Raw genomic sequence first — 25172 nt, 5'->3', positions numbered from 1 at the left:
ATTCCAATAATTTACCGGTACGATTGCTTCAACCTCGAGGTTGGAAGGCGGGCTCTTCTAAAGCCCACCTAAGCTTTTAATATTATAATTACACGACTTTACCTGAACGATTGCCTCGAACTCGAGGTTTAGGGTTTAGGATATATTAATGCGATGCTTTTGATATTATAATTACAAGACTTAACTTGTACGATTGTCTCAGCCTCGAGGTTGAGGATGTATTAATGCATTGGTTCTAATATTACAATTGCCCGACTTTACCTGTACGATTGCCTCGGCTTCGAGGTTGGGGATATGTTAACGCTATGATTTTAATATTATAATTACACGACATTACCTGTACGATTGCTTAGGCCTCGAGGTTGAGGATATATTAATGCGTTGGTTTTTATATTACAATTACACGACTTTACCTGTACGATTGCTTCGGCCTCGAGGTTGGGAGGCGGGCTCATCTGAAGCGCAAACGGCGAGTGCGCGAGCGACTGGCCGAGGTTGATCGACGTGATGTTGAGCGACGCCAACATCTCGCCCACCACCTTTGCCGTGTTCAGCTCCAGCGATGTTATGAAGGCATAAATGTTGTCCAAGCCTATGTTCAAGCCGGGCTGTGTTCCTTTGATGATACTCGTTACTTGGTTCGTGGCGCGTATCTGATCAGCAGAAATATTTATATTAACAATGTGTTAGGAACAATGAGGTTTTTATTTTCATATTTGATTTATTAATTAATTCAACATGGGGTTCAGGTGCTCTTAAGAGTATGAATTATATTCTACCAATTGTTGCAACATTGAAATAATTCCTGCAATAACTGCTGGAAAAACGAAATCGAAAAGACAGGTTTGAAGAAAGAGAAAATATGAACTTTTTTTTACAACTACTCAGAGGAAACGGGTACTATACCGTTTCCAAAAATAACAGCCTATAACAGCACTTGAAACTGATGTGGGCACTTCATCCGAATCTGCAACTGTCCTGGGCACCACACTATAGGACCTGCAACTGACCTGGGCACCACACTAGGACCTGTAACTGATCTGGGCACCACACTAGGACCTGCAACTTACCTGGGCACCGCAAGTGTCCAGTACGACAGCTCCCAGCTGTGTGTTAGGTAGCAGCTGGTTGTGTCTGTTGATTTGCTGGATCGCCCAGATCATCGCTTCCACTTCCTGGATTGCCTCTGCCATCACTGCTGGGCCACATCCGGTTCCTGGAAACGGGTAAAACTTCAAATTGGTTTTGTATGTAAAAAGAGTTGTGGATCATTACAGCCTCGTTTCATAAGAGAACGGATTCTCATTAAGTAGTCTTTCATGAAATATTGAAATTTAATTTAGAGTATATTAATTTTGTGATGATTGAGGAACTTGTAACGTAAGTTAATATCACTTATAGTAAATTCTGGTCGTTTTAGACCTACTGAGGGTAACTATCATTACAAAGTCTTTAAATATTATTAACAGTTATCTATTGACAGTTATTTTATAACAGTTTTGGCACCTGTAGAAAAAGAAAGTTAACGGGCAGATTTTACAGGCATAACAAAGAATTATATAAAGTCATACATAAGATTTTACTAGTTTCTCACCGTCTTGTGATGGTTCATGCACGGCAAACATGCCCACGACGTAGATGTCGTGAGGGGACGTGAGCAGCACAAACGGCTCGGCCTGTGAAGCACTTTGATCCTGTGGCACCTGCTTCGCTGGCTGATAGACAAATTATAAAGCTTTTGTCATTTTACACTAGGAGCCATAAGGAATGTTTGATTAGCCTTACATTAATTTTTATGTTGAAACTTTCAAACACGTATAACACCTCTCAGCGATCCCTGCGCCATTGAAGGCAGTAATTAAGTTTGTCAAAGTCTCTCAAGGCTTTGCGTGCCATCAGATTGCATAAATTAAGGTGAATTAACGTGAAAAACGTTAGAATTGTGGCATATTAATGATACATCAATTTAAAATTTATGCAAGCGCATTCAGTGGTAAATTTGTTAATAGACGCAAAAAATATACCTATCTATACACCACATTTTGAAATTACTTACTCGTACTCGCACATAAATTTCTTTTATTTGTGCCTTAGAAAGCATGTTACATGACGTTATTTTCGCCTTCTTTTGCAAATTTTTCATATAAAGAAGTAAGTACTACGAAGAATAAAGGAATTTTTTCTTGAGCTATGTTCTTAAATGAACTTCGAACGAATTTAAATAACACTCAAGTCAAAGTTTACGGAACACGCAAATTCTTTTGCCGCCATGTTAAAAATCATTTAATGTGCACCATGTCGACAAACTAATAATTTTTAACTGATTTTTTTTTACTTCTGATTGTATTTGTATTCTATGAAGTTGTGAGCTGATGATGGAGCTGCGGTCTCCGAAACGTTTTCATTAAATAAATCGTGGATTTACTTGGCGTTTTCTCTGCTTTAATTGGTGAGCTTGCAAAAATTATTGATGAATTTGCAATTTAAGCAGACTGCCTGATACTTTGATGCACGCATGGAAGAAATTGTATGTTCATGACACATAAGAGTTCGTCATGTATAAATAAACAGAGGCAGTTCACAATATAACACAACATAACACACGCCTTACCTCAGGTACATCAGCAAGGCACTTGACGCAATGCTTGCCGAAGCAACGAGGGTTTTGTTGATGCGGCAACGAAAAATTCGATAGATTCTGCACCTCCTTGCCGCCGTTGATCACCTCGAGAACCTGTCAAATAAAATTTTTATTGCTGAGAGCCATGATTATCTATTGCATTTGCCAGAAGAACTAAAACTTTTGTTGCTGAGAGCCATGAATATCTATTGCATTTGCCAGAAGAACTAAAACTTTTGTTGCTGAGAGNGTGTATAAGAGACAGATTTATTACTGAGAGCCACGAATATCTATTGCATTTGCCAGAAGAACTAAAACTTTTGTTGCTGAGAGCCACGAATATCTATTGCATTTGCCAGAAGAACTGAAACACTTATTACTGAGAGCCACGAATATCTATTGCATTTGCCAGAAAAACTAAAACTTTTATTACTGAGAGCCACGAATATCTATTGCATTTGCCACAAAAACTAAAACTTTTATTACTGAGAGCCACGAATATCTGTTCGAATTTGCAAAAATTAGTGTTTATTTGTATGAGTGCTTGACTGTCATCGGAATTATAAAGGAGCTATTTGAGTGCGTATTCCCAATTTTGCATCTTGATTGAAAATTGCCTGGATGTGAAATTATATGTGTATTGGAGGAATCTAGAGAAAACGCATATCAATTGATTGATTTAAAAATTCATAATTTTTCATTGAGTTGAATTACATTTTACGAAATTTTTCAATATAGAATTTACTAACTAAAATGGTTATTCTTTTTTTTTAATCGCGGCTTACGTTTGTCATTTCTGATTAATATTTATTTGTGATAGAGTTTGAGAAAATACGATGTGGCTTCTCTCAGATTCCAGGCAATTGATAATTCATGAGGTTATCATTGTTCAGATAACATAATTATTCAGGTACGCGAGCGAGCAAACAATTTTTGCCTGCCTCAATGACAAAGATTCATTTCCGTGTATAAACTGATAAATAATATTTATGTCTAGAAACCAGTCGCAGATTATATGGTTCATAATACAATTTTGCAATCCACATATAAAACCGTAATCATACTACCAAGTTTCACAGCTTGTACGAGAACTCCAGAGTAAAGATAGTAAGTGATCAAAACAAAACTAAGAAAGTCGTTGACGAATATGAACAAAAAATGAACAATGAACAGAAATTCACTGATTTCATGGCAAACAAATTCAATTTATTCATTCGTTGATTATTCCCTTTGTTCAGGTGCTAAATTTAAAGTACTGTTGTAGTGTATATGCAGCGAATGCAATTTAGTACGTATTGCGAACAAAAACTGGGGCAAATTTTTGATATCATAGAATCAATGCTATAGAAAATTTACTTAAAATTCTATATGCGACTTTTACACATTTTGTAATTACCATCTTCAATTGAAATTTTCTTACCAACGAGGTCATGATACTGCCGTCGAAATTTTGAACCCTGTGCAATGCAAAGCTAGACCCTGCCAGCTGGGCCCCTGGATCTTGGGACTTTTTACCTCCCGTGAGGCCCAGAGGACTGCGGGACCCAGGCCCCATGTGGTCTGCTTCTAATACTGATAAGTAATTGTAGTAGAAATCCTGCAGTGAGAGTGACTGAAGGGCGGTACAGGCTCCGGGACTGTAAATATAAATTAATTAATGCTACCAACGTGAAATAAGAACCAATTAATTCACCATTAAATTGTTAAAATTAACTCATTCATTCATTAATTATTAAATGGTAAAATTGGAATGGTCGCGAGTTCTGCGGTGACAAAAACTAAAGCGTATAATCAGAGTCTCTTTATACTGCGTATTTCCGGGCCGCGTCTCGAATGCGATCGTTTATAACGAGAGAAATTAGTCAGATTTTCAATGTAAATTTCAGTGTGCAAGTGTGTCGGTCTCATTTTATCATTCCACTCCTGAACTGATCCGATCGTTACGTATACAGCAATTCTCTGGTCATCACGACAATGTATGACTAAATATTTATTTGGAGACTTCTAATCAAAATGAAATAATTAACTCAATGCACAGCAACATGAAAATTGAATGAACATTTTGAGCAGGAAGACCAACATTAAAAATTTTCAAGTAGAACAAATCGGACTTATAAAAGTAAAATAAATGCTTCGAGCTAGCAGACCAACAGTAAAAATTTTCGAACTGAACATAATTAGAACATAAAAGTTGAATAAAAACCAAGACTAACAGTTAAAATTTGTCCAACCCTCACCGCCCATCGCATTTTCGTCGCCAGGCGTTATGCACAGCGTTGGCGAGTGTGAAGAGTCCGTGTAAGACCGGCACTACGGCCCGTGTTCTCTGCACGGCGTCAAAGCCTTTGACGTTACCGGCGGCTTTATCGATGAAAGACGCAGACCGGCAGTCCGGATACGCAGATCCTTGACGTTGTTCTTCTAACGGCGCCTTGCAGTTGGTCTGCTGTTGGAGGTACTGCAGAAAGATGTCGCTCGATGGCGTTCCCTGAATTTAGCAAAATAAAATTACTCTATTAATATTAAAATTTCAGATATTGTGAAAACGAAAAAAAAAATTCTCCGTGATCTACATGTATAAGGTGGGCAGCATTGAGACTTCAGGCCGAGCATTCGCAAATATGGATATTATTTTCAAATTACAATGACATTCAGTATCACACTTGGCAAATGCACGTATGCAGTCAATGCTTCGGACCCATAATATGAGATCCAAACAGAAAAAAAAGATCAAAGTATTTAAAGTTTCTATAAGTTTCTATAAGAATAGAAATCTATTACAAAGATATATTCTTCTATAATCTATAACAAAGTAATTTTTCTGTAAGATCTTTGGAAACTTATAGCGTTGCTATGGCTCACCTCAGTCAGCGAGAGCGGCAGCTGCTGCCAATGGTTTTCAAACTCAGTGAGAGGAGCCCCGGATGTCAGCAGCAGCAGCGGCACGCCTGTCGCAACGATCCTGCTGATGTCAAATGCTGAATTCGGAACGTCAGTCAACAGCCAAGGTACGTCAGCTCGCAGCTGAGGAGCAGCCGACGTCAGTGCTGACAGCGTCTACATAGCAATTGACATTAAAAAACGCGCGAACCCGATTTTTGTTCGTGTTATTTTCTGCACTACTTCTTCTACCACCTCCACGTTTAGGTCCGAACCGAACGATCCTTCTTTTTATCGTTCCCCCTGCGCCAATTATTAAAATTTTCATGTTTTAGCTCTCACGGGCCGAATATTTACCGTCCCGCTATCGTACAATTAAAGAGCTATGTATTAATAGCTATGTACTCCTGCTCTTATGTGGGTCATATTGACCCAGTTTGGCCGGGAAAAAAGACATATCAGTGCTACACAGCATGTGTGTCACTATTTGGACAATATGAAACATTCATTTTCATGAGGGTAGCCTGCACACACCTGCTGCAGGCCGGCGCCTGACGCGAGAACCACGACACCGTGCAGGCCTCCGAAGCGCAGCATCCTGCGCACGCGTCCTACGGCCTCGCGCTGCCGTGGCTCCTGCGCCAGGCCTGGGGGACAGTGTGAGCTTAGAGAGTCCGTAGGAATAACATTGGGATGCTAAAAAGAGGTTAATAGAGAATCCATAGGAATAACATTGGGATGTTAAAAAGAGGTTAATAGAAAATCCGTAGGAATAACATTGGGGTGCTAAAAAGAGGTTAATAGACAATCCGTAGGAATAACATTGGGATGCTAAAAAGAGGTTAATAGAAAATCCGTAGGAATAACATTGGGATGATAAAAAGAGGTTTATAGAAAATCAGTAGGAATAACATTGGGATGATTAAAAGAGGTTAATAGACAATCCGTAGGAATAACATTGGGATGCTAAAAAGAGGTTAATAGAAAATCCGTAGGAATAACATTGCGGTGATAAAGAGGTAAACAGTATAATTTTGAACAGTTTTGCGATGATCAAAAGGGTTCACAGTTTGAGAAGTAACAGGATTGTGAATACTCAATATAGCTTATAACCCACGATGAAAGAACAGCATAACTATGGAATAAAAAATCTTAATCCAGAACGAAACCGGAACGATCGACCCCCGAAAACTTATTGGGCAGCAACGAAAGTTTGTTCGCGATTTCTATTTATAAAAAAATAAATGCAATAATAAATTATAATACACTTGATGCATGTTTACGTCAAGTCACTATTTTTCAAAATGATTGATAATATCTGAAATAACTAACTAAATAATAAACTGTGTGTAACTATGACTCTCAATATTCAATGACATTGAAGTTTGGGAATGGGAAGAATTTTCTATTTAGAAAGCGAATTAGGAATATATACAGTGAGATACAAATAAATTGAACATGAATATGTCAGATAAATTAAGTAATTTCTAGTATTTAATAACCTTCAGACAAAATACTAACCGTTTACGTCATCAGGAAGATGTTCAATAACGCTGATGCAAACGTTAAAAGCCGGCGATAAGCGCGTTATCAACTGCAAGGAAAAAGAATGTTTATCAATAAATAATCGTGACTTTATTACTCTAAGTTAGGAAATTATTAATACAATAAATAGTTGCGTGAAAAATGGCATTAAGTTTAATACGTAAATCCACCAGCTCAAAAACACGCGCGAATTAAAACTCCTGTTTATAATTATATTCATGATAAAAAACTCCTGTTCAGAATTATATTCTTGATAAAAAACTCCTGTTTAGAATATTATTCATGAAAAAGAAACTCCTCTTTAGAATTATATTCATAATAAAAAAACTCCTGTTTATAAATATATCAATAAATAAAAACCCAAGTTTATAATAATATCATAATAAAAACTCCTGTTTATAATTATATTCGTAATAAAATCTCCTGTTTATAATTATATTCATAATAAAAAACTCCTGTTTATAATTATATTCATTATAAAAACTCCTGTTTATAATTATATTCATAACTGTTTATAATTATATTCATAATAAAAACTCCTGTTTATAATTACATTCGTAATAAAAACTCCTCTTTAGAATTATATTAACAAAATACATAGCAAAGTTACGTTGAGTAGAGGAATGAAAGTCGTGCTTACAGGCTGCACACACACACACACACACACAGTCTCACGTACACGACGAAGCCTTCACGTGCACACAAAAAAAATGAGTTAGATTCGTCAAAATAGCGATGCACTTTTCAGCCTCGCGTGGGTCGTCCTGACCCAGTTTGTCCCGACAAAAAGGGTGCATCAATGCTACTAGTAGTAGTAATATTTGGGTATTATAACCCATTGTGTTTTCTGAGTGTGCATGGCGCAGACGCCCTCACCTGCGCCATCTGTTTCTGCGGCGCGCGCTGCTCCACGAGCAGCAGCGTACGGTTCCACTGCAGCGCAGCGGCGACGCGCAGGATAGCCTGCGCACATGTAAATATGATGAGATGTAAATATGATGAAATGTAAATATGATATGAGGTAAATATAATAAGGTGTAAATGTAATAAGATGTAAATATGATGAGATGTAAATATAATAAGATGTAAATATAATGAGATGTAAATACGTATGATAAGATGTAAATATAGTAAGATGTAAATATGTGTAGCTATAACTCTCATATGATGAGGCAAACAGATAAAGGCAAAAAAAGATGTAAATATAATGAGATGTAAATATAATAAGGTATAAATGTAATAAAATGTAAACATAATAAGATGTAAATATAATAGGATGGAAAGTAAGCGAATTTTAAAGCATCGTATACGTAATACTGATAGTTTGTAGAACGAATCATATTTCAATAGAATATACATATATACGCCTGACGACGAGGAGTGATGATTTTTCAAATAACTGCACCCTATGAATCAAATATAATAGGAAGAACGGGACATTAGCAGGGCGATACAAAGGCATATATCGACAGATGTTTGAACGGATTAAAATGAACGGGAGACTAGCAGACCAGTACAAGAGTTTGTTTCAACAGAAATTTTAATATTTTCAAAATTATAGAGCATTCATAAAAAATTTTGAGAGACGTTGTAAAACATTACGGAAATGCGCTAAATATTCAAAAAGGTAAAAAAAGGCAAAATGCTTCAGTAATTATTTAAAACCTATTTAATTACGCAACAGATTGATTTAACATTCAAAAGTTTACGACATCGACCCAACTCTCAAAATTTAACTGGAAAATTCTTTATTTCTGAATAAATATCTTCTCTAGAGATTTAGTTTCATTCAATGCAACGAACTATCTGCGTAGTGAAATTGTGGTTTAATGTACGAAATTTATTCCAAAACATTAGAAAAGAGAGAAATAGAAATAGTAAAATGCATTTATGTTCATCACTTTAAATATTTACGTTGATATAAATACTAAAAACTAATAAAAATCAAAATCAGCTAAAGAACAAGGGTGTAAGTCCAGAATAATGGCAAATTAAATGAATTTAAACTACTAACATTGAAGTACTTTGATTAAGGAATAGTCGAGCCGTCTAGAAAATAATTCTCGAAGAGTGAACGTAAGTAAGCAAAATTAAATCCTGAATATGTATAAACATTTATACTGACATTGATATCAATATTCCAAGCACACTAAATTAATTTTAGTGTTGTAAATACATCGTTTGAGTGGAAATTTTTGAGACGAATATTGTATTAATAGACAAACCTGAGCTCGCTCGTCGGCAGGCGCCACCAGGGTTGGGTTGAGGTCGAGGATTGGCAGACCAGGATACGCTTGTGATCTGCACGAGTATAAAAGAATAAACTTTAATCTAGTTCAGTAAGAGTTAGAAAATTAAAATAAGTAAATAAATTAGAAGTATTGGTATAATTTGGCAGAAGCTTTTATTTTATACAAGATTGATTAAAAACTCGTGCTTTCTATAATCAAACTTGCATAAATTAGAAGTAGTAGATGGTTATCTCCCAGTGCAAGAAATTAGAAAATTACATACTCGCATTGCAAGTAGTACAAATTTCTTACTCGCCATGCAAGTACAGCTGTAGTAGAGTAATTGGCTCGCAAGTATTGCAAGAGGTCAGTTTATTGCGTTTTTTTTAATGTAAAAAGTTTATAAACTAATAGCTCCATTGTGTTCATCGTATACATTCAAAAGTGTAAAAGTGATACTCATCAGGATTTGGAATGTTTACCTTGAGAAAATGAGCTTCAAAATTTCATTTGGTCTTATAAAGCGAAAAATTGTCATCGGATTCAAATAGAAATGAAGCGATCAGCTTGGTATCTATAATGGCATTAGAAGCTATGCACTATGATGAGCCAGATGCGTCACGTAGTGAAGTAACGATTAGCATTTCAAACTATAGACAATACAGTGCAAAAATGCATCCTATGGTGCTCAATATGAGCGAATAAACGATCATAATATTGTACAATAGATGGTTCCATGTGAATATGGTAATTAAATTTAGAATATATTCTTTCATCTCTTAATTGTCACCATCAAACGATATCGTTCTAAATTGAGTTTAAGTTTTCTTCGTATTGGGAGTTAAAAGCTAAACATTAAACAAGATCTCGATTGATTCCGGACAAGATGATGCTATTCTTGCCTAAATCCAATTTAAACTACTCTGGAAGAATTTATGTTTTAAACCCTTTAAGGCCAAACAAAATTATATTGCTATTCTCCAATTTGTTATTCTTACCAAGCATAGAGATTCTAGAGCGTTCGCAATGAAACAATATGAGGAATGTCATAGTTTATATATTATAACGTAATTATAAAATCTTAAAAGTAATTATGAAGTTTTAGTTTAGGCTAATTACTTTTCATTCTATCTTGCCCATTGCACAATTCTATCAATGACATTGTATGCGCACTTTTGTGATTACCGATGATGCATTAATTTTCCATTAGGCGACATTTTTTTCACAGAGCGAGGTAAATTTAATGAAAATTGTCCAGACTTGAAAAATATTATTCCTACGGGAAAGAAGAACATTTTTTCGCAGAACGAGGTAAATTTAATCAAAATTGTACAGACTTGAACAATATTATTCCTACGGGAATGAAGATTTTGCAAAACATAGAGAAAAATTATGCTGAACAGACATACCTGGGGAGCTTTTTTCGCAGAACGAGGTAAATTTAATCAAAATTGAACAGACTTGAACAATATTATTCCTACGGGAATGAAGATTTTGCAAAATATAGAGAAAAATTATGCTGAACAGACGTACCTGGGGGAGCTTTTTTCGCAGAACGAGGTAAATTCAGTCAAAATTGTTTCAGCCAAACTTGAACAATATTATTCCCACGGGAATGAATATTTTGCTAAATATCTAAGAAAATATATACTGAACAGACGTACCTAGGGGAGCTGAGGTTGATCACACCCGCCGCGAAGAGGGCGGGAGGAGGGGGGCACTGCGAGGCACCCAGCAGTTGTGGGTAGAACGTCTGTAGGGACGAAGCGCTGGCTGAGTCTCGGTCGCATGTGTCCACCACACGTGCTCCTGACGCGGTTAATTTAGATACAGTGATATTGTCTACAAATTATTTTGTTTATCACGGTAATGTAAGTGATATTGTCTACAAATTATTTTGTTTATCACGGTAATGTAAGTGATATTGTCTACAAACTATTTTGTTTATCACGGTAATGTAAGTGATATTGTCTACAAATTATTTTGTTTATCACGGTAATGTAAGTGATATTGTCTACAAATTCATATTGCCTATAATTCAAGTAATTTATTTTCAATAATTTCTTTTGATGTCATGGTGATCCGAATACGATAGCGGATCGCATTTTCTTATCAATTTTTCGTTTTGCCATGTCACTGGAATCAGATTTAGATTTTTTCAGATTCTTACACTTTTGCAGTCAAATTTTATAAAAATTCGTGTCGCGTTTGGGTAATTTTCAGTAAATTCTGATGGGTCTGTTATAAAGCCAACAATAAACCAACATTGAGCTTCCATATTCCTGTTATTAGATTATATTTATCTTATATATATTCCCACAGTGGGCTTTTTTATTAGAAACATTCAATTCAAGAAAAGTTATAAAATGATTTATTCGTCTATTTTTGAATAGGAAATACTAACCGAAAGTGAGGCCCGGAACGTAAGCGTTGGTGACGATTCGTTGGCCAACCTGTCCCCTGCGCTGGTTGAGGCGAGCTAGGCCCCATCTGAGGGCCTCGAGGCCTGCAACCCAGGCGCCCTGTAAAGGCCCACACTCTGCAGTGAGGCCAACGCTTGAAGAAAGAGGCATGGCCACTCCTGTGGGAGGTATTTGAACATGAGCGGCCAGTCGGTGAAGACTGCAGGTCAGTATATTGCTAACATTAGAACATGAGCGGTCAGGCGGTGAAGAATGCAGGTCTGTATATCGCTAACATTAGAACATGAGCGGTCAGGCGGTGAAGAATGCAGGTCTGTATATCGCTAACATTAGAACATGAGCGGACAGGCGGTGAAGAATGCAGGTCACTATATCGCTAACATCAGAACATGAGCGGTCAGGGGTGAAGAATGCAGGTCAGTATATCGCTAACATCATAACATGAGCGGTCAGGCGGTGAAGACTGCAGGTCAATATATCGCTATTATCAGAACATGAGCGATCAGGTGGTGAAGAATGCAGGTCAGTATATCGCTAACATTAGAACATGAGCGGTCAGGCGGTAAAGACTGCACGTCAGTTCATCACTGGCATTAAATCACGTAAGATCAGCCGATGAGGCCTACAGAACTCGTGTCATGGGAGAAATATCTTCCAGTGAAAAGCCACTCAAGGTATAATTTCTGCTTTAAATTTTCTTAAACTAATCTTCCAAATAACAATTGAATGAAAACTCATTTCACATACACGAAATTTCATTGTAAAACTGAAATTTTTATTTTATTGCCTATCAGTTCTTTATTGTGTGTAGGTTGTCATAGGTAACACGTGCAATACAATTTTACAGACTTTCAAATCATTTGAATCTAGGATAATTTGAAGATAATGCAAAATGGTTAAACATAGAAATTTAAGGACTACTCGTTATATATAATTCATGGTTCAACGCCTCATTTCAATTCTCATGCCGAAAATGTGAAGAAAACAACTATAAATATTAGGAATTAGCTACAAAACCCTTAAAATTAAAATTCTAGACGAACTAAGTCCCTTAAATTTAAATTAAGGAAATGTGACGTTGACCGTGTACGGAAGAGGTGCAAAATTTCTACCATTATATTTAATTTCAAAACTAGAATACTTTGCAAAAAAATGCACACATTCATAAGAGAACTCTACTATTTCAAATTTTAGGCAAAATCAAGAATCTGATATATCATATTTATTTTTCTAATTTCCCGTTATAAAATAGCTTGAAATTTTCAAATTGTTCGTATTTGAGTAAGAAATAACAGATAACCTTCTTGAAATGAAAGAATTAAGGAGTTTCTGATCCTTTTAAATCAGAAGTCGCCCAAACGCGTTTCTTTTGATCAATGAAGTTAATCTTAGGATGTTCAAGTATTCGAAAGGAAGAGAGTAAAAGTAATGGGAAAGTTACAACAAGAAACACACTCTTCAATAGCACATGAAAGTTCAGCGTCCACCATCTGGCACGGCAAGCAAATCGTTTAAAGATTTTCTGAAGCTCACACCTGAACAGCCAAACGCAAGCTCGATGCTATATAATAGCTCGAAGTTCAAATTTTTAACGGAGTTTTAGTTAATCAATTAGTCATTTATTTAATGGCTTCAATTTGTACCAAAAAAAGAATCATTAATCATTTATTTATTGGTTTTAATTTGTACCTAAAGAGTGAATCATTTTGTAGCTCGTAAAGTATTCGTCAATGTAACCCATCTGCTATGTATGAAAAATTTAATACTTTGTTGATCGCGCCAAAAAAAGTGAACAACTAAAAAATCGAAAATTATAATTTTATCTTTCTAGAATAGAAGTAGGTGAACAACTATTGATATCCAATATGTACTAAGACAAATGAATGTTAAGCTCGAGAAAAATAAATCAGACATTTTTAAAAGTAAATAAAAATAGAGGTTTAAATGACCGATTAATTGTCGCTCACTCGGAAGATGTGATGTGGATCAAAGGTCTGGTGAATCTCAAAATATGCAATCGTAAAATTAATATGCAGGTTAACAAAATGATCCATTGATGTGTTGTGTTCAAGTGTGCAACATCTGGAAGTAAAAATTTTGTATCTAATTTAATACAAAAACTACAAGGTTAATAATGAACAGAAAACTAAATTGCCGGAAAATTTAGTTAGTTAGTTTAGTTAGCAGTAGGTTGAGAGTTTGATCCTAGCTAGCAGTAACACTTCTAGTCAAAATCAGCAAGTTGACCGGGTGGTTGACAGCAGCAACATTAGAGCAGCGAGCTGCAGGTTCAAAGCGACAAAAAGCAGCAAGAATTATTTATAGTGTAAAATCGGCTATAAACGTATTTTATCCTAATCAACGTTATTCTATTGCTATAGCTAGATAAACAGAGGCTCGGCTTAAATTTAAAATCGGAAAAAATACGGCAAATATTTCTATGAAATAAATAATTCATTAAATTCGGCTCACCTATGAAGACGTCAGCATCTGGATTAATGATGAGCTCTTGGTCAGTGAATGCCCAGCATTCGCGTCCCTCGGCAATCCTGAGCTCTGAGTGAGAGTGATCATTACTCTGATCACCCTCATCGTCGTCGAGATAATCATCCTCGTTACTTGAAGCATTACGACGAACGGCATAGGGAGTGACGGTATCTCGTCGATCATCGTCATGACGATGGTTATCGTCGTTACCTGCATCGTGACGACGCACGTCGTTTCTGTTTTTACCGCCATTCGCTAAATCGTAACGAGTTTTTTTATCCCTAGAGCCTTGACGATGAACTTCCCTATAATGAGTATCATCCTCATATGAACTATCTTCATTATCATCATCACCATCATGAGGCTTCCTTGCATCCGATTGTGTGTTGTCATCGTGTACGTTCGTATGGCGTTCATCATCGTACTGTACATCACTGGACTGATCACGCTGCACGTCGCTGGCAGAGTAATCTTCGTAAGCCTCGGGATCAGCGCTTACTGCAAGATCTGGAGCGTGAGAAGCAACACCGCTCGATGATACAAGAAAGTTTTCTTCTCGAGCACCAGGCTCCGACGATCTGTTGACGTATTGCTGGGCTGATGAGCCGGGCCTATTGTCGTATTGCTGGGCTGATGAGCCGGGCCTATTATCGTATTGCTGGGCTGATGAACCGGGCCTATTGTCGTATTGCTGGGCTGATGAGCCGGATCTTTTGTATTGTTGGGCTAATGAGCCGGGCCTGTTTCCGTATTGCTGGACTGATGAGCCGGGCCTTTTGTCGTATTGCTGGGCTGATGATCCGGTCCTATTATTGTATTGCTGGACCGATGAGCCGGATCTATTTTTAAGAGACGGTGAAAACTCATCGTCATTCCCAGAATCAAGTTTTCCGTTAATAGGTTCGAGTTTCTCCATTTTAGAATTCTGGTGATCGTGAGCAGAAATTGAATCGTATTCACTGCCAATTACATCTAATTGTCTTTCAGATTGCTCAGCCGTTTTCTCTTTTTCTTCAAATTCGTATTCACGATTACGGAAGACTTGCAAAAAGTTACTTTCGCTATCACTAACCAAATTATCTTGATGCAATGGCGTGGCAATAACCACTTCTGGCTTTTCATGCTTATAGATGGTCTCATGATTAACATCATTTTCAAAATCAGTGTAAAGATTCGATTGATTCTCTTCGTTGTCATCAATATTAGATATGAGGGACACAGCAGTCGTTGTGGCAGATGAAGTCACTGCATCGTTGGAATGAGTATGTACAGGAGCAAGAATTTCAGATGCAGGACGATAGGGGGAAGACCTTAGCAAATTAAATTGCTGTAATAACGATGCCGGAGGTGAGAAATTTCGAAGTGCCTGATCATATGAGGGAGTGGTTTTGGTACTGTTCCTGAGAGGCAAGTTGTGAGGAATTTCGGTGGTAACGCCGTAAGAACTAACGAGAGGGAGAACTCGAACAATCGAATCTTGTCTTGGTACTGTGAACTGTTGGGAAAACTGGGACCCATCTTCTGATAATGGTAGAGGGCTAATAATTTTATTATTTTGCAATGTGGAAGATGTTAATGTCGTCGGAATCAAAGGTCTTCTGTAACTACTCTGTTGGGAATCATAAGGCTGGGCCTGCAATTGGATTCCCGGTGGAGGAGGCACATACGTTAAGGAAGGAGGATCATGCATACTTTGAGTTTTGCGTTTCTCTTCGGCATGTTGCAGGAGCAGGAGGTTTGGCTCTATTGGTGGCGGAGGAGTATAGGATAAAGATGGAAGTCGAGGTCGATCATGCATGCTATGGTGAGCAAACTGCGATCGTTGTGGACTGGACATCGAACTAGGAAAAGGGTCTTTATGGGTATTCTGGCTCAAATAGGGGTGTGAAACTACCGATGATCCAAAATTGTCTGATTTGGGACTGAAATCAGGTCCATGTGCCGAATTTCCTGACTCAGATAAACCTGGATTATTAATAAACAGTGGAACGGAAGAACTGTGTAAGAGGTTTCCTGCTGTGGGACTGAGCTGATTACTCGAAGTGTTCTGTTCTATGTTTCCTACATGCGAATATATGAAATTACTTGGTCCGTGTGGTGATTTTTCATTGGGAAATTTATTTATCCCACCGTATTCAATAGGACGGTCTGCAGCCCCATTCTCAGTGTAATATGGAGCTTGAATCACTTCATCTTGCTGCTGGATCTCCGGTTTACTATGTGCCTCGATGTTTTTGTTAACACTTCCCATTGCAAAAGAAGGTGACTTGCTTCGTGTAGGTATATCATAAACACGTGAGACAGGGGAAAGCCTTATTACGTTACTGTTTAAGGAATCAGAATTTTGTGATGCCTCAGACCTGGAAGGCGCCTGAAGAAATTGTGCAGTGGACCGAAAATTTAACGCTGGCGGTGGCAGCATTGAGGGCACCGGCACATGAGGATTATAATAGCCAGAAGAATCAAACGAACTATTGCTAAAAAGTTGTTTGCTGGTCACAGGATCAGAAGTTTCAAAATAAGGTTGTTGTCTATTTGTATTAGTATTTCTGACCTCGGAGACTATGCCCTGCGCTTTAGTGATTGTAATTTTTTCCAAAGCAGAAATTGGGTTTCTATGGCTATTGATTTTCCGTACTTGGTGACTGGCAACATTTGAAGGCTGGTATCCTTCTAGAACAGCGTACCGAACGTCAGCGGCGGATACGTGAGAAATAAGATGTTTTTTATGATCTTCATTGATCAACGGTGCATTAGGTGAGGTTCGTTGAATCCCAACATTGTTTTCAGAGCGACGATTGGTGTCTAGTATTCCTCCATGATCGCGATGCACGAATATTGGTTTCATCGCGGTAATTGTGATACGTCCAGAAGAGGCTCCGGAAGGGCTCGATGACACACTTACATTTCCTTGACGATCGTTATTAGAATTCTGCTCAATAATTTGACTTGGTAATGAATTTTTAATTTCAATTGTCGGTTTTGAAACTATTTGCTGTCTTTCACTAAAATGGAGGGAAGGCTGATTGGGTGAGCTTCCAAAATGTACAAAATTTAAGTTTCTTTGATCGCTGGGTTCGCGCTTTTCACTGGACCTGGAACCGGAAGAAGCGTTGGAAACGGTGTCTCTGGTTACAATTTTATTTATGGTTTCATCTGATTTTCTAAAATTGTCAGGCACTGAGCGCAAAGAAGATTCATCTCCTTTTCTGTGAGTTGTTGACACGTTGTTTTGAGGTTGATGTTTTTGAACCTGCAGAAGATTTCCATTATCGGCTGGCGCATTTACACTCGCTTTTAGGTTCGTTCCATCTGTAATATATTTTTCATAACTGTTTAAGATCGGCAATGGAAAAACAGGTGGCATTGAAGTTCCCGTGGCCAGAGGAACAGATTTCTTCATCGCTTCTGCCTTCTCACCCACAAAATACTGGACTTTATGTGTTTCTCTGCCGTACATTTCATCCAAGCTGTAGAGAGCTTCTTGGGATGGTTCCTGACCTGGCACAACAAAATGTGGCCGATCGTAAGGTAAGCGGCTAGGAAACTTCCCGGGAGACCTTGCTTCTGAAAGACCGGGCTCACGTTTATTAATTATTTGAGAACCCAGACTAGGTGCTTGAACAACGGATATCGCTTTAGGGTGGTTGAAGGGCAGCAGCACCTTATTAGCTGATGGAGGGTCGGCTTTTGAAGAATCCGGGTACATGACAAAATCATTTTGGATGTCATTACGATTTTGATTAGCACTTGAATCGGTCAATGCTCCTTCATACAAGATCGCTTTAGTCGATGAGACATCATTGTCACTCGGGGGCTTAAACTCTTGATATCCGGGGCTAGGCAGAATCAAAGAAGGCACATTTTCATTGGTGATTTCTGGTGAGTCATTTTTCGACACAGTTGACGGTGGATGATGATTGGTAGAATTGAAACTCGTTCCATCAGTTAACTTGTCATTTACTTTCGTTGGCTCCTTTGCAAGTTTTGACTGAAGAACTGATTCGGGAACATACCCGTTAGCAAGTTCTTCTTTAGGAGTAAGCATTTTGTCAATTGATGTCAGAGCACCGTCAGCGGACTGCTTTTGTTCTTTGTTTACTGTATAAGTCGCGTTTGGTTTTTCAGCAGCAAAATCTGTGTTATTCGAATAGATCCAGTGTTTTTCATTGTGATCTACAGTAATAGTTGACAACTTGGAAAAGCCGGCTGACATTGAATCTGGTGCAGGAATGTCAGAAGTTTCATAATTTATACTCGCTGAATCTGTTGGTAGGTCAGTGGTGACGACGAGAATTTCGTTCTGAGATTCAGAGGGTGAGCTGGAAGTACGATTTCTGGTATTTAAAGTTGGTGCTTTGCCTAATGGTTCTTCCATCATTTTATGCATCTCTTTTTTATTTTCAACCGAACTTGGAATTGCTGAGTTTTTATTAACTTCAAGTAAAGAAATATTTTTACTAGTGTCAGAAATATTTTCTGCTCCAATTTCTCCGAGCGATTTAAGATCATCCAAATTATCAGAATTCATTTTATGAACATCGGACAAGCCGATGGAAAGGTCTAGTACATTATTCACGTTTAAAGGTCCGTTGCGGACATTTTCGCTTCTATTTAAACCGTCAAATTTGTCAGTCATTATGGGATTAGCTCTATTTTGCTCATGTTCCGACTTATTTTTAGCGCTCAATGACGGTATGTTCTTTGGAAAACCATGGTCGTCGTCGTATTTTTCGCCTCTTATAACTTCACTTATATTTTTCTGTTTCTGAACTTCGATGAGATTGCTGGACGTCTGTTTTGATTTCCCGTCAGATGTTCCCGGTGAATTTGTAACTAACATATTTTGAGGCTTGGTGCGTAAGCTCCATGAATTTTCATCCCACCTATGAGATTCTTCAAGAAATGCAGAGGAAAAATCTTCTTTGATCCATGGTCCTTCCACGATCTCAAGAGACGCACTCATTGTCGTTTTGGGTTCAGGGGTCGGAATTGTAGGTGTCCTTATCCACGGACCTTCTACCAGTTCCGGAGACGCAAATGCAACTTGCATTATAGGAGAGTTCGTGAATCCAAAGCCTCCGATTCTCCGACTTTTAGAAGGCGGTTCATGATGTGGGGCCGACGTCAGAACCGCCGGGCCTCTGTTCGGTCCAATCCACTTGCCGTGTACCACTTCCGGAGACACGGCAGCGACTGAAACGGGGCCGCGATTCGGATTAGAATCTGCTATGAAGTCGATAACATCGGGGGACACGGCACTATTATTTTTACCCGCAACGCCTGGAAATTTCCCCAGATTTTCTCCATTGAAGTTGAATGCTGTGGACACTCCCACTGTTCCGACGACTTTCATGTAGTTTGGATCAGATGTTATCATGCTATTGTCGCCAGGGTTAGGGCCTCGGTACTGCCGTCTATATTCGAACGGCTTCAGTAGACTTGGTTTAGATTCAGATTGGCTGTAGGTAACATGGAATTTCAGAATTGAAATTGATAATATGTTGAAAACAGTCAACTTTAATACTGTAATTCCACGCTGTCTTAATGACAGCATTTGCAACAAAAGCACCATCAAGACTTAGTTCTCATTTCTCAACTGGTAAAAACAGACATGTTACCTGGAACAAAAGGTTGGAAAAGTTATAAGAGGAAAATATCATTTACATTAGGAAATGTGGGAAAAAATCACTTAAATATAAGGAAACGGTGCCTCAAAACAATATTCCAACACATATTTAGTTGAAAAAAGAAAATGTTCCAAAAATAAACTAAATCACCAAAATAAAAAATTGCGGTACCAAATTATCACGAAAAATTACTCGACACGATTCTTAAAAATATGAAATGGTTGAAAAGTGTGTACGCTAATTCTACGTGATATTTATGACGTAAAGATACGCTGCTGGTGAAAGCTCCTAAGCTAAGAGCCTGCACCACGAATATAGGGCTAGCTTTGTAAACGCCATATGGCTCACTCGAAGCGACGAAGGCTCACCTCCGACCATCTACGTGCGTGGAGCCACGGACTGCTTGAGAAAGTTTCTTATTCCTGTGGTTTAAGCCTCCTCCATCCGAAATATGTTCACACTTATGATAAGAAATTTTGCATTTATAGCGGGTAATATTTCATGGAAAATATCAGGTCGTGAAGCGATGGGAACTTCTTCCTCTCGAATGCATTGATTTATATCGTTTTAATAATTGATTTAATATTGGTTCGAACCTTCATTTCTATTTCTGTACAACAAATAAATGTCGACTGTTCAAAAAATTGTTTTTTACATTGGAGATTTATCGATAAATGATTTAATTATTATTATCCTCGATGGAAATGAGAGTAATGAAACATGGGAACTATTATTTGCGACCGTGACTTTTTAAACATAAAACTACAAACAAATCTTAACGTATAAATGTTTATAGAGACTTTCATGCCTACATGTTTTACAAACATTTCAATTTTGCTGCTACTCATGTTTTCAAGATTTTTAGTGAGTGATTTACTTTCATTTTTTTAATTTTCAATTAAATTCTCTGCGTCTCGAGTACATTTTTAAAGCTCTACAAGACGTTCAAAATTTGACCTCGTGATCATATCTTAGTAATAGAGCAAATAATGAACAGCTTTAAATAGAAATTTTGTTGGCGCTCAAAAGCAGCAGTGCCCATTAAGTATGACTTCAAAAAGAAGTCATGACTCAGTTAAAAGAGTTTTTTGCACATTACTGTTCCGGTATAAGCGCTGCGGAGATGACGCCTATGAATTACTATTTAGGCCTTATATACTATTGGCAGTTGGTTCAACGCCGGCATTTGCCCGGTGGCCGACCGTAACTGCAGCGCCGGCTAATGCCCGGTGGCCGGCAGTAACTGCAACGCAGGCAAATGGTCGGTGGCCGACCATGACTACAATGCTGGTAAATGCCCGGTGGCCGGCAGTAACTGCAATGCCGGCAAATGTGCAGTGGCCGACCTTAACTGTAACGCCGGCAAATGGTCGGTGGCCGACCGTAACTGTAACGCCGGTACACACCAGGTAAACGACCATAACTGCAGCGCCGGCAAATGCCCTGTGGCCGACCGTACGTGCAACGCAGGCAAATTCCGGGTTCCGGCCGTTACTTGTTCGCTGACGTGCCCTAGAGCGGCGATCAGCTAAAGCCCCGCGAGCGTCAAGCCGCAAAATGAATTGAAAAATCTAAGTTCACCGTTTGAATACATGCGCTGAATTGTGATTTCTTGTGAAAGAAGAAAAACATAGTATATGCAATAACAATTGGATGAAATACAATTCCACCAAAGAATGCGATTATTTCTTTTTACACGCCGTGTGTGCTTTAGAATTATAGCCATGTTTATATAGGCTATAAATAAATACAGCAATGATACCGCAACGTTATTCAATGAATTTCTACTCAATTTTATTTCATTTTTTGTAAATGATCCTATTTTGCATGATCTCAACTCGGTATTTTTAAGTTCTTGAATTTTTTGCGCTGATACTTTTAAAACTTGAAAAATGTCCGTCATAAATATCTACGACATGAAAAAATTCTCATGGGTAGAAGTCGAACAACACAATTCGTTAGAGGCAAATATTCCACTAAGAAGACTCTATTATTATAAGCCTGAGTTTATTGAAGACTTTCTTCTTCAATAAACTCAACTCAAATCATTTGATATTAAACTGGAAATCAAAGTGCGGGACAATCATAGGACCATATCCTTCGTTTCCATAACACCTGAGTTAGGAAAAATAGGGCTTAGAAGTCGCAACACAATTATTCCTATGGATTACACTGATGAAAGCTAATGGCTCAGTGATCGTCTATTCCAGCTATCGAGAAAAAAAATCCAGTAAAAGCTCTAGGCAAAAGAAATATCAGCACAAGCCAGCTGATCGCAGTGACTCGACAGTTTGGGACAATAGCCTTGCGAATGTGATGACAAACTGCAGCGTCAGCGGCTGGAAAGTTGCCTGCTTTTGTAGCCAATAATAAAGAAACGAAAACGTTCAATTCGAATAGGACTTACAGCTCATCAGTTTTGTCTGCAAACTTGTAGAATAATAGTGAAATGATGGAGCTTTAAGCTTAATTTGGGATATTTAAACTCACTTTTAAAGCTGAAAAGGAGGTATTCTTAAATAAATACACTTGCTGAGAATGAATCCGTGCCAATTTTCAGAATCTTTGAATGATCTAACCTACATCTTTTATTTCGCCAAACTATCTTGCTGTCATACTTCAATGTAGTTGCCTTAAATTGAATATTAATTATATAAATAAGTATTCACTAGAAAGAAAACACAGGAAATAATATTTTTAGCTTCAGGGAAAAAACCAAGCTTTCGCTATAATTATCAGTGAACTTCAATTCATGATTAGCTTTCGCTTCAGGAGAAAGAGTTAATGTAGTTTAAGTAAGATTAATTTAACTTATTCGTTTCACATAAATCATGTAGCCACTTGCAATGCAGCTCAGTTATTTATTGATAAAGCCTCTAACTGCCCATTATTCGCCTCTATTAAACAATTAGTTGAACGATAATTTATCGACAAGAATTATTTGAACTTAAAAATAGTCAGTTTCTCTGATTAGTTTTCCGTCGTTACGAGAAAAGAGCTTGGCAACATCAACATCAACCTCACTCGTAACATCATTTTATGCTTATTTGTCAACGTTTAATGGCATTTGTTGAATTTAGTATGTATAGGCCGAACTCTAAGGAATGCCACACCTGCCTTCCTGTTAAATTCATGAATACCAATATGCCCAATATGATTATTTATGAGCCAAACTTGAGTTAAATTATGGCAGAAATTATCCTTTAACCATACCGACAGAGATGCAAACTTGGTATTGTACGGTGGAAGGCATTTATCCTTCACGGCAGTTAGCAGACTGACTGTCAATACTCTTCGTATTACAAGGACTTATTTATCCTCACATGGGAACAAAGCTAAATTTCTCAAGTATTCTTACGGAGAATAATAGGATTTTTTAAAATTTGAAAGTATTTCTTATCTCGCAAAGCTCTATGATAAGGTTTACTAGACAGCGGAATTAAATGCTCCTGCTTCAAGGCCTTCAACCTCGACAATGTTATTAACATTTAAAATTGCAAAAGACTTATATCCTACAGAGGAAAACAGAGCAAAATTTTTCAAATATTCTAACGGAGATTATTAAGAATTTCGTCAATTTGAAAGTAGTTACTACCTCGCAAAGCTCTATGATAAGGTTTACCAAACTGCAGAATTCAATGCTCCTGCTTCAAGGCTTTTAACCTCGGCAATATTATTAACAATTTTAAATTGCAAAATACTTAGAGAAATTTTCCTGTCACGTTACCAGCATATGCTTGAGCGAAACTAACGGCTACCGCGCCCTGGGGCAACGCGTACTTCAGAATCAATTATGAACAGCAGGAAAGGGCAAGAAAGCTGACAATTTTTGAACAAATTTGCTGGGAATTGCCGACTGTGCGAACTTCCCCTGGCGAAACTTAGAATTTGATATGCGTTTATTTAAGTCCTCGTTTACAGTCGCCATCTTTTGAATAAATATTTATTAGTTTAAGGTGAATAATGTAAGATATCAGCTTCACACTTCCTCAATTATGATCAACTCGGACGATTAACCTTTATTATTTAAATTTGGTTTCTATTTAATTTATATGAATAAAGTAAAGGCCAAAGTTCGAATATATAGAGAGAAATCATGAACTTATCGTTTCACATCGAATGAAAGTTTTGAGGTTTTTGAAATGATTCGTAATTGATACTTCATTCCGTCGTTCATTTATCGACACATATTAGAAATAATTTTCGCATTGCGTCGCAAATTCACTTTTTTGTAATTCAAATAGAACGTGACGATACCACTTGCAAAAAATCAAATTTAGTATAATGTAGACGACTTACAATTAAATATTTTGATTTAAAAGTTTAGGAAATACGAAATCATAGACTGTTCAAAATTTTATCCCCGACTATCTACAAGTACTAAACAGAATGTTGTCGTGCATGAAAATTTGGCCAATTGTATCAGAATTCGAAATATACTGGAAATAATACTCGAGTGAACGAGTTGAATTTTTCCGATACTAATTTTCGCGTCACTGTTAGTGTAAGGGAAATTCACCCGTTTTGATTTCGGTTACTTGAATTTTATTTTTGTGTCGTAAGTTTTACGGCTGTTGTAGGGTTGGCAACCGTGCTATCTGATGACGTGGCGTTACCGGCCTGTAGCCCCTGTTAGTTCGTCTCATTCGATTGCTGTAACTCGGTCGGATGCATCTGGAACATATCTTTGAGCGGCTGTAGAACAAAGAGTTTTTGTGGTATAGAATTGAGATTTTGCAGATGTTGGCTACATAGGTTGTACATAATTCCATAGAATTTTTGTTTCAAACTGAATAAAATTTCAGGAGTTATAAGACTTTTAGTGAGCTCTGTTTTTTTTGTGTCACCCTGTACGAATATATTGAGAGCAATCTTGAATTTATCGTTTCACATCGCATGAAAGGTTTAAGATTTTTGGAATGAATGATTCGTGACTGATACTTCATTCCGACGTTCATTTTTCAACACAAACCAAAAATCATTTTTTTCGCATTGCGTCGCAAATCCAATTTTTTGTAATTCAAAACGAACGTGACGATTCCACTTGCAAAAATTCAAATTTCGTACAATGTAGACGACCTTAAATTAAATATTTTGATTCAAAAGTTTAGGATATACGAAATCATAGACTGTTCAAAATTTTATATCCGAATCTCTACTAAACAGAATAATCTTGTCGTGCATGAAAATTTTGCCAATTGCTATCAGAATTTGAAATATACAGAAAATAATACTCGAGTGGACGAGTTGAATTTTCCCGATTCTAATTTTCGCGTCTCTGTTAGCTATAATTGCTCATTTACACTAGTTTTTATTGTAAAGAAAGCATCACTGCGAGCTGAATCGTTTTCAAGTA

General features: G+C 37.5%; 1 protein-coding gene across 1 annotated transcript in view; it reads right to left on the bottom strand.

Moving 5' to 3' along the window:
* Positions 1-19566, bottom strand: part of LOC108679447 — a 39130-nt gene extending 19564 nt beyond the window's left edge. Inside the window, exons 1-16 of the mRNA XM_047882562.1 lie at positions 19073-19566; positions 17545-18508; positions 14172-16053; positions 11681-11857; positions 10941-11085; positions 9271-9346; positions 7922-8008; positions 7022-7094; positions 6035-6147; positions 5483-5677; positions 4858-5108; positions 4041-4257; positions 2612-2734; positions 1595-1715; positions 1071-1216; positions 414-653 (exon numbers count right to left, since the gene is read on the bottom strand). Coding sequence (XP_047738518.1) covers positions 414-653; positions 1071-1216; positions 1595-1715; positions 2612-2734; positions 4041-4257; positions 4858-5108; positions 5483-5677; positions 6035-6147; positions 7022-7094; positions 7922-8008; positions 9271-9346; positions 10941-11085; positions 11681-11857; positions 14172-16053; positions 17545-18508; positions 19073-19566 — 5304 coding nt within the window. The remainder of the gene's footprint in view (positions 1-413; positions 654-1070; positions 1217-1594; positions 1716-2611; positions 2735-4040; positions 4258-4857; positions 5109-5482; positions 5678-6034; positions 6148-7021; positions 7095-7921; positions 8009-9270; positions 9347-10940; positions 11086-11680; positions 11858-14171; positions 16054-17544; positions 18509-19072) is intronic.
* Between the last annotated feature and the right edge of the window lie 5606 nt (positions 19567-25172).

Source organism: Hyalella azteca, unplaced genomic scaffold (assembly GCF_000764305.2).
Source record: "Hyalella azteca isolate HAZT.00-mixed unplaced genomic scaffold, Hazt_2.0.2 contig10740, whole genome shotgun sequence".
Taxonomy (NCBI): domain Eukaryota; kingdom Metazoa; phylum Arthropoda; class Malacostraca; order Amphipoda; family Hyalellidae; genus Hyalella; species Hyalella azteca.
This window is presented reverse-complemented; position numbering and strand designations above follow the sequence as displayed.